The sequence below is a fragment of the Arachis stenosperma genome, chromosome 8 (genome assembly GCF_014773155.1).
Source record: "Arachis stenosperma cultivar V10309 chromosome 8, arast.V10309.gnm1.PFL2, whole genome shotgun sequence".
NCBI lineage: Eukaryota > Viridiplantae > Streptophyta > Magnoliopsida > Fabales > Fabaceae > Arachis > Arachis stenosperma.
The window spans coordinates 9,960,679-9,970,868 of NC_080384.1; the positions used below are offsets into that span (position 1 = coordinate 9,960,679).

The window sequence follows — 10,190 nt, forward strand, 5'->3', positions numbered from 1 at the left end:
AAAATGTGAGAATTACACAGTTAAATAGATGGATCTCTCCCTCGTTTAAAGATTTAACTGTCATGTAATAAATTTTATTAGAATACATTTATCTAACACGTATATTAAAAAATTAATTCAACAAAGAAATAATATATTTGACGAGAATATCATAATACTTTTCAAAAACTTTTAGAAATAAAAAATTTGCCAAGAAAACATCCAATGTGAAATTCCGTATAAATTTACTCCAAAATAGACCTTCTCGAAGTATTTATCATCTCAAGTCTATCTTTTTCTAATGAGTTTAAAACCGTAAATAATATATACGGAGTCCAAAAGCTCCACAGATAAGCATATAATTCTAGAATTTGAAAGAAATATTATTTTTGGGTGGACACTTAATTTACCATTTGAATCCCTAGATACTTTATGCGTATGGAAGGACATTAATGAACAAATAATTTTTTATGGTTTAGCACCTTAAATTAATAGAGATAAGTATGGTGCCCATTCAATACTACTCCAACCACTACCCCATTTTGTTCATGTGGAGTACCATGACGAGATCTTTCACCGAATCTACAACAAACTAAGAGATATTTAATAGCACCAAAGAGAAGTAGAGAACACACTGTTACAACCTTCTGGTCAGACTAACGATCAAAACTTAGGAAAGTGTAACCCAATCCGCTAGAAAATGATCCTTGTTTACCCCCATTCTACTCTCTGCTAGTGAACAATTTGATTCAGCTACAAACATTGGCCTATTAACTTGACAAAAAATACAGTTGTTTTGGCTTCTCAGAGCCAGCACCAAAGGAATGTCAAAGCTTCTTTCTCTTCATATGAGTCCCTGGCGCTGTAAATCAGTGTACGTCTTCTTATTATAGATGTTCCCTTCCTTGTCTTCGTACTCTTCTTCCAAATCTGGGCGCCACTTGTTCACTCCTTGTCTTTGCTGTATCTTCTTCCAAAGTTCCTTTGCTTCCTGTATCACACAATGTTACCAGTGAGGGGGAAATTAAGGAGAACTGCAGACTCCCAGAGAATAGATTTCATGGTGAAAGTAAGCTAAATTCGATTTGAAGTCGAGCATTATAAAAAGACCAAGGGGTGGCAGCACTAAAACACTAGTACACTACCATTAACTGGACATTTTAATGCCATGCTACATGACGACAAGGGAAATACAAAAGTCAAATAAAATAAAATAAAAGCAATACCTCAATTGATGTGATCTCATTGAAATTTTTGGTATTTGGTATACCAAGGCATCGCATGCCATGCTGATGGCGCCACTCTTTAAAATGACGTTCAAAAGCCCGACGCCCCCAGTAACTGTAGTTCCCACATATCTCACACTTAAATTCCTGCAGGATGCATATCATATTATTTATACTGGAAGTATCTTGTGATGGCATATAGATTATAACAATAACTGACTAACTGACTTCTATAAGCTCTCTCTTTTGAATGCGAAACATTTTCTACCTGCAACTACTTGAGATGTCTAGTGAGAAACATACGAGTTTCAGTTTCCAAGTGAAAGACAAATGAATGATACCTGACCAAGACCATGCAACTTATACAACCAGTAAGGTATGGGCTTCCCATCCCATCCCATTGGCAACTTTAGGGGATTATATATCTGCTGCTCCTCATCTTCACTTTCAGTGTCCTCTTGTGTCTCTTCCTGGCAAGTATCAAAAGTAAATGCAATCATATATGAGCTATACATTGTACAAATCACCTGAATTTTTTTTTAAGCGTATAGTTGGATGGAACAAGTAATAAAATTAAATGGCAGTAAACAGACGAAAAATATGAAATTATCTTCTGCGTAATGTAATATATCTCTTTTAACTTTTGGAGGTTATTGAATAGCTTTCACTCACCTCCTCACGTTCTGCTTCAATTTCTTCATACGTCAGCGCTTGCTTCTTTACGACATTGTCTTTTGTTCGGGCAATAGTCTGCAGAAAGGTTAATAAAGTTATATGAGTAGATAGAACAGAAGTTAACATTTTATACCAAGGGTTAATAAATATGCCCAAACCACTGAAACTAAGACATCAAAGGAATAATTAAAGGAAATAAGCAACAGATACAAACCTCTTCTAACAAATCACACAGCTTCTTCATTTTGGCCTCCATTAATGCAATTTCTTTTGAATTTGCATCTTCTTGTGGAACTGGAGCAACCCCTTTTTTCTCTGAAGCACGTGCTCCCTTAGCGAAATGCTTCTTGTCCAGTTTTTCAAGAGGTGTGTGCTGCATAATGAACAAAAACGAAAGAAAATTTGTTATGTCAGTCAGTCAACCAAAATTGTACAGACATAGTTTATTAGAATGCAAAACAAATTCAATAAAAATTCCAGGAGCAAAAGCATCAACCAAATTTGGAGATGAAGCATACAGGATTTGAATATAAAAGCCACTGGAAGTGTATCCTTCTACTTCATAAAGGAGTACAAATTACCTTTGTGAGGAAGAGTCTCTCTGCGCGTTGCTGAATGGTGCCACCAGTCTTAAGTCCTAATGCTGCAAGTGCCTACCACATCAAGGAGCAGGGAAGAAAAAAGAACACATGATGAGAACACTAGAAATAACTGAAACCAAAGAGTGCCAATGAAAGATACTCAACATTGCTAGTCATTAAGTTAATTATATTTTAATACTATGGTAGAAACTGGACAGGAAATTTGATTAGATATATTGAAAGATAGATGGATAGATCATAGACAGTATTTAGTCTTATAGTACCTCCTTTAACCTTTCAGGACCCACTTCCATCAGCTCTTCAACTGTACTGTAATAATCAAGATCAAGTGCAGCATGCTGAGCAGGTGCGTGTCCATTCTCCTGATTTTCATTCTCCCATCCGTGTACCTTTCCAGCAGCCCAATTTTCTTCAAATTCAGTTGTTACCTGCCACAACTATGTTAGATCTCAATCCCAGAAAGAAAAAACTCACAATAAAACAAAATCATACAAGTATTGAAGTTAATTGTTAGAAAATTTCTTGCAAGCCAATAATAATGCAATTTAAACTCAGCATTACTTCAGATAATACAATAAGGAACAGGCTTGAGACATGAAGCAGGAACTACAGAAGAAGGCAATTGTAAGCTGTATTTGAGAATAGAAAGACAGCATAAACTACTAAAATCATAGAATCCCTTTGAAAATTAATTTCAAGATCATATTTCCACCAGTCATGTATGGGATTTCAGCACTATTTCACTAATTCAAAATTTGAATTCAGGTTTAAGTATCTTACATGAAAAAGTTGATTGATCCATTCTCATATAGTAAAAAAGTATATTAATAGAAGGATATAAAAATAGAATAGATTGACACAAGAAATACAAAAAATAATCAGAATACATTTTCACAATTAAAAAAAATAACACTAGATTTCAATAAAGTGAAAATTCAGATCATGTAAAGTGGAGATTTCTTAAGTATGGACTCCAAAAATCTTGGAACTACATAGAGCGTTACTTTTTGGAGACCTAAAAAAAACTTAAATGAAATTGCTTTAAAAAGAAAGTTGAGCTAAAAATTATGTAGAATTAAACAACCTTCGAGAAAATTCGATCAACATCTTGCAGGGGCTCTGTCCGCTGGAAAAAATACAAAAGATACTCCAAAAGATTCTCCATATATTCTCTGTACTGCCTGTTGAAATTGAAAGGCAAAAGCTCAGACAGATATGCAAATTCCATTAAAATGACTAGGATGCATGCAGATGTCAAATGATAAAAACAATTGAAACAATCACCTTGTCATTTTCTTCTTGCGTGGAATCTTGTCTGCCTCTGGGAAAATATCAAGATACGCAGAATACTCAATTGGCTCTCCAAATTTTGAATTGATATATTGATGGTACAGCTCATGCATATCTAAGTATCGGCCAAAAGCTTCCTGGAACAAAATATTCACGGAATCAATAACCAGATCAGGTTGAAATGTGACATTATCTCAACTAACACTAGAGTACATAATATTTCATTTTGCATACTCATTGCCTCCAACTAAAAGGTACCCTGCAGAAGGATCTCTTCCATGCTTTCCATACACATGCAGACTACCAAAAGGCTCAATCAACTGTGTGTGTGTGTATGTGTGTGTGGGAATAGCATATTCATCTGCGCGCCATGTTGCCAACCCAGGTTTAATCTCACTTAAAGCAAACATCGTTCTTAATATTTTCCATGTTATTCAGTGCACTCATTGATTATCACAAAAACATATCTATTCTCTAAACAAAATTTGCAACTGTGCATTGGTCTCCCCTTTCAATCACTGCAATAATAGTCAGGGTTAAAGAGAGAGAGACAGGAAAGATGACAGACCTCTCCACTAAACTCAATTTGAGGTTCTTCTTTAAGGAGTGCTTCATAATCATCATTAGCATCAACAACCCGGGCAACCGGGTGCTTCCTGTGATACTCTCTTATCTGCACACGCGCACACATCACCATATAAACCAATTTACAAAACATACATAAGCATGAACTAACAATTACGATCAACAGAATAATAAAATAGTGAAATCAGCTTCAGCATGTTCAATTATCCAGTAACTTCTAAAAAAAAAAACGAGCCAACTTAAACCTCTCCATATAAAATAAATAAATGAATCCTAAGAAAAGAAAATAAAAAAGGAATAACCTCTTTGAGACGATCATAGAACGCACTAAATACATTGTTGACTCCAGTAGCAGTTTGACCTCCGAGTGCAGCAATCTCGTCCTTCCTGGCATTGTCATTATCCTCATATATCTCAATCTGGAAAATAAAATAAATTAAAAAAAAACGAATCAAATCAAAATTCCAGCTTCAAAGAAAAGGATAAAGAGAATAATTAGGGTTTGAGAGAAGAACTTACAAGCTTGTGTGTGGTGGAAGTAATGGTGTCAATCATGTTCCGAACGCGGTGGCTCTGAAACAAGCGGTCTTTATTGGAAGCTGGCTCATTCTGAAGGTCCTTCACTATCACCCTTTCCAACCGTTCCACTTCCTCGTGCGAGGCACGTGTCACTTCCAGAAGCGTCGACGACATCTTTCTTCACACTCACTCTTCAGCTCCACCACCACCTGCTCTCACAAATCAACAAGAAACAAACACCGCACAAAAGGGGAAATGAAAAACCCTCGTACGGCGTCGTGCCTTCTGCCACCGCCAACCTTTTTTTTCTTTCTTTAGCAGATCTAGTTGATTAATTTATGGGCCTCACGTGTCTAGCCCAATCGGCTTTCTGTTTTCAAATTAACAGACATAAAATGACCAGACATTATAACTAGCCCAATATGAAATTTTTCATAATCTAGGTCATAAAAAAAAAAGAGCGCGCGAGAGAGAAGGGGTAGGTGTGCTTTACCTACCTCACTACCATCTTCAATTGAAGGTAGCTTTTGATTAAGGTAAAGACTTACCTACATTTATTATTTTCATGTGAAGTTATTAGTTGAAAATCACTAATTAATTTAATATGTTTGGCTAAATTATTATCTAACGATTTTTAACTAACAATTTCACATCAAATCAACTGCATATAAATTTTCACTCTCGATTCAACTTAATGACCAAAAAACAAAACTTAATGATGATTATTTTTACTCTTTTGGTTGGTCAAAGTAAGAAACGTGCAAAATTCCAAATTGATGATATGTTTTCCTCCTCCACCTTTTTTTTTTCTTCTGGGAAAATGACATATGCTTTTTGAGTGTCCCAACAACCATGTGTTATGTATGTGTATGTGTGAAGGTGCAACTGTGAATCAAAGCACGCTTTTTAGTGTTGTGTGCTTTATTGGCAGAGCATGTATTTCCTGCTGGTTCCTATCTACCATTACCAAAGTGAGAAGTCACACTTGTCTATCATCTTTCAATGCCACCTTTCTTTGAAACAAAGAATCAATGTCCCTTCAAGTGTAACTTTGGCTTGGTGACAATGTATATTTTCGACATAATATCTAAAAATTTATAATGTTAATAAAAATAATATTAAAAAATATGGATGACAGAATAAATTCTTAAAATATTAAAAATGTGATAAAATAACTAAATATTATATATATTCTCAAGAAGGATTTTATATATCAGATTTTGATACATTTTTTTTTCAAATATTCTTAGAAAATTGAAACCTTTTCAAATTTAAAATTTAGTATTTTAGTTTAAGATTTTTTTTTTTGGTTTTTTTGTCAATGACAAATTTAAAGAATAATAATAAAAAAATATATATCTAGAAACCTAATTTGTTTTAATTTTTATATATACTTTCTAAATAATTATCTTGTTTCTACAAAAAAAAATCATACCTAATATACAAATCATTTGTTAAATAAAAAAACTATTTGTCACTTATAAATACATTAAGAAATTATTTAGTTCATTATCACCCAACATAATTGAGAAACGTTATAATATATTTCTATTTTATGAGAATATTTCATTTTCAACCCCAACAAGGAATAATTAAATTTTATCAAATCATGGGAATACTATATTATTTATTTCCATGAGAATAACTAATACCTATAAATATTTGTTAAAAAAAATGGCATAAAATAAAACATAGTAGCATATCATTTTCAAGTGACTATGTCTAAGACTCAGTCTAATATTTGTTTTCAATTTTAATTTATATCAAGTCTCAAAAATCTAAATTATTTGCCAACCCAAAAAAACATTCTGTAAAAATGTTATGAATGATTCTTTGATTGAGCATGTGAGTTACCTTACCTATCATATGGAAGTGCAGATAGATAGACCTCTTATCAAAATATCATATGTCACATAACATAACTACTAATGTGTCTATTCCCCTATTGAATCTTCCACAGTAAAGTAGGAAATGAGTGTTATGGCCCAACGTAAAAGTAGGTGCGATTATAAACATTTCAATATCATGACCACGCCCCACGCGCCCCCTCTTCCAATTCGAATATCAATACCAAACAAAAAGTAATAAATAAACACTTCAATATGTTGCTCCCTCATTATTATTATTATTATTATTATTATTATTATTATTATTAAAGTGTTTTACATAAAGTCATAAACATTCAATCATATATTAGTATAGTTAAATAACTCATTTTCAAATTAATTATTCAAAAGCCATTTAAATATATTATTCAGATTGAATGATTATATAAGATTCTTTATACTCACAATATAAAAAAAATATTATTATTATTATTAGAAACAAATTAAAGTTGGTTTTGACTAATCAACCGCTACGGACAACAAAGAATATAAAATTTAAAGGTGTACTATTTATTTGTCAACCAGGTTGGTAAAATAGTTCACCCGTGATAATTATGATCGATCTTGAATTTTACCTCATATATTTTCATTATTTTGATATTATTATGTCAGTGAGACTATATGTAATTTTTTTGCTTGATTTGGATTTCTTTTTAACCTTTGATTAAATTGAGTATGGCAACGTTGTTAAAAAAATGAATGTTATAAAAAACTATAGGTATAATTTACAGAAAAAAAGCTCTCATAACATATATATTATTTTATTATTTTTATTATTATTCTTCGATCTCTTTATCAACATATAGGAGAATGATCTAGAAAGAAAAAACAATTAAATCATTTAAATTTTTTTAATAAATAAACATTTCTTAACAAAATAAAATCTCTAAATTGGAATACTATTTTCAAACTGAAATAATATATATTACAAAATTTTATTTTTACTATATATACTGAATTAATTAGTTTTTTTCTGTCACAATAATAATCTTAATTTCAAGTTCCTACAAAGCTAGTTGAAAAGTTTCTCAGCTAACGAATGCTAGTAAATTTGGTCAACATATTTCGAAGCACAAGCATGCACTGAGATAAACAACCTACCAACCAAATAACCCAGAATAAATAAATAAATAATAACCACCACCTACCACTTCATTTAAGTTGTAGGCTTGTATGATATATACATGCTTCCAATGTTTGCAATTTGCAAAGTGTATTTTCTTTTTCTTTTTCTTTTTCTTATATAATAGTAAATCAAAGACAACATATTGAATTTAGGATCTCATATGTTTAAGTAAGATATTATGTTTGTTAATTAAATAATTACAGAATATAGTCCATCCAATTGAAAGCTTTTCCAAATGACCTCTGAACAAAAAACAAAGAATCTTAAAAATATATATTATAATTTAGTCTTCTATTAATTTTCTGAGTTATTGGTTAGTTTATTAGATTCTATTATATATTTTTAACTTTTTTTTCTTTGGTTTTCTTTTATTAAATGTAGTCACTAATCACGTTCATTTGTCGTCTATTACTTGTTTTTTTTTTGATAAAATATAGTTATGAGAATGCAAAAAATATTTTTATTATAATTATATAAAATCAATATTTAATATATTATCAACTAATAAAAATGAAGTGTTAATTTTTTATGAATTTATTTTTTTACCAAAATGAAAGCACTATTCTCTCTTCTAAATTTATTTTAGAAAAATATCTTTATTATAATTATATTACAATATTACAATTATATTACAAGTAACATTTAATGAATAATGCATAATTATAGTAATTTAGAAAAATAAAATAAAGTTCAGTAATTTATGTTTTGACTGTACACGTATGTAGAATAACTTTTAAAAAAAAGTCACGTATAGTAAATACGGTCGATGATTGTAAAACTATATACTAACATTGATATAATATTATTTCAGGTATATATTTTACAGGTATCAAAGAAAAGTGTTGAGTTATTTTTGAGTGGGTTTAAATTATTTATTGTTTATTAAAGAATTTTGTATATTAGAATTCTCTAATAATTTATTATTTATTTTGAGTTGATTTTGATATGTTCTTACTTGACAGTAAAACAATATATAAAAATTTGTTAGTGGGTCTAAGTATTACTACGTTATTTATTGTCACATTGAGTATATATATTTAATTTATTAAAAAAGATAAATTACTAAAACTAATTAATAACTATTTTAGAATTAATACATTTAATACTAAATTAAGAAAAAACAAACAATACATAATATATTACATTTTTATTAATCAAATTATTATAATTTAAATTAATCTTAACAAAAAATTTAAAATTATAATTTTAATTTTATCACGTATATGATATGGATTATTACACTTATAAATTTGTAATGTATATTTTGGAACATTTAACTATTAAATTGCAACTTACCAGAAAAAAAATTGGCTTGACAGTTGACACAAACAATATTAGGATCCTTTTTAATTTAAAAAAAATGTGTTAGTACTTAGTACCTTTTTAGTAAATTATAAACTAAAATAAATTCATCAGGACATGATTTGTTGTCAAGGAATCAAAATCTCTGCTTTTGAGCTTTAAAGAATCTTGGGAGAACATAGAGCCTTCCCCAGCACCCCCTCACTTATATTTGCATGCTAATATATATATATATATATATATATATATATATATATATAGACTTATATTTTAAAAAATGAATACATTTAATTTTGCTGCATATCCCCATCCATTTAATCTTATTCCAAAAATACTTTGTTTCATGATAATAAGAGTTGAATTATAAATTAATTATTTTTAGTTTGTTTCAGGTAATCTTTAATAATTATTTTTAATCTTAAATTTAAATTTTAAAAATATAAATTTTAAATCCTAATTTTAGATCCTAATAAACTCTCCAAAAAACGAGAGTTAAAATAAAAATTTTATAAATTAAAAAATATTAACTAATATTTTTATTAATCAAAAATTAATTTTCTATAATTATTTTTTATTGTGATTTAATTAATCAAATTGCAAAATTAATTATTTTTAATTAATATCAACCAATATTTTTTAGCACCATAACTTTACCATTTACTTAGTCGCTGCTCACTACTACTACCAACTACAGTTGCATCACTATTGTTGGTCGGCTATATTAAACTCTAAATCATAAATTTTAAACTCTAAATTTTATACCGTAAATTCTAAATCTTTTAGGATGCGAGGTGGAAGATTAAAAAATAATTTTATAATAAAAAAATTGTCTATTAATTAAAAATTAATTTCTTGTACTTATTAATATTGATTTAAATATAAAATAAAATTAAAAAATTAATCACCTAATATTTATCTTTATTCTAATATAAGTTTCTGCATTATCTTTTCTCGTTGCCATCATTATCCTATGCTCTGTCAGGTTTTACGATGGAGGCTT

The 10,190-nt window shown here is 29.6% G+C and overlaps 1 protein-coding gene across 1 annotated transcript; it reads right to left on the bottom strand.

The window, feature by feature from the left end:
• Positions 1-428: 428 nt before the first annotated feature.
• Positions 429-5,209, bottom strand: LOC130946865 (splicing factor SF3a60 homolog). The gene is made up of 12 exons (XM_057875748.1): positions 4,877-5,209; positions 4,660-4,776; positions 4,341-4,445; positions 3,767-3,909; positions 3,567-3,663; positions 2,746-2,910; positions 2,462-2,533; positions 2,095-2,253; positions 1,878-1,955; positions 1,547-1,675; positions 1,206-1,352; positions 429-970 (listed from the first exon to the last, which is right to left on the bottom strand). Exons 1-12 carry the CDS (start codon positions 5,048-5,050, stop codon positions 824-826), a joined length of 1,533 nt encoding a protein of 510 aa, XP_057731731.1. The 5' UTR covers positions 5,051-5,209; the 3' UTR covers positions 429-823.
• Positions 5,210-10,190: the final 4,981 nt, after the last annotated feature.

Coding starts and splice junctions, on each gene's coding strand:
- LOC130946865 (XM_057875748.1), bottom strand. CDS start 5,050: ATGTCGTCGACGCTTCTGGAAGTGACACGTGCCTCGCACGAGGAAGTG. Junction 4,446..4,659: donor TCTATGATCGTCTCAAAGAG/GTTATTCCTTTT, acceptor GCGCGTGTGCAG/ATAAGAGAGTATCACAGGAA. Junction 2,534..2,745: donor GTCCTGAAAGGTTAAAGGAG/GTACTATAAGAC, acceptor TTGATGTGGTAG/GCACTTGCAGCATTAGGACT.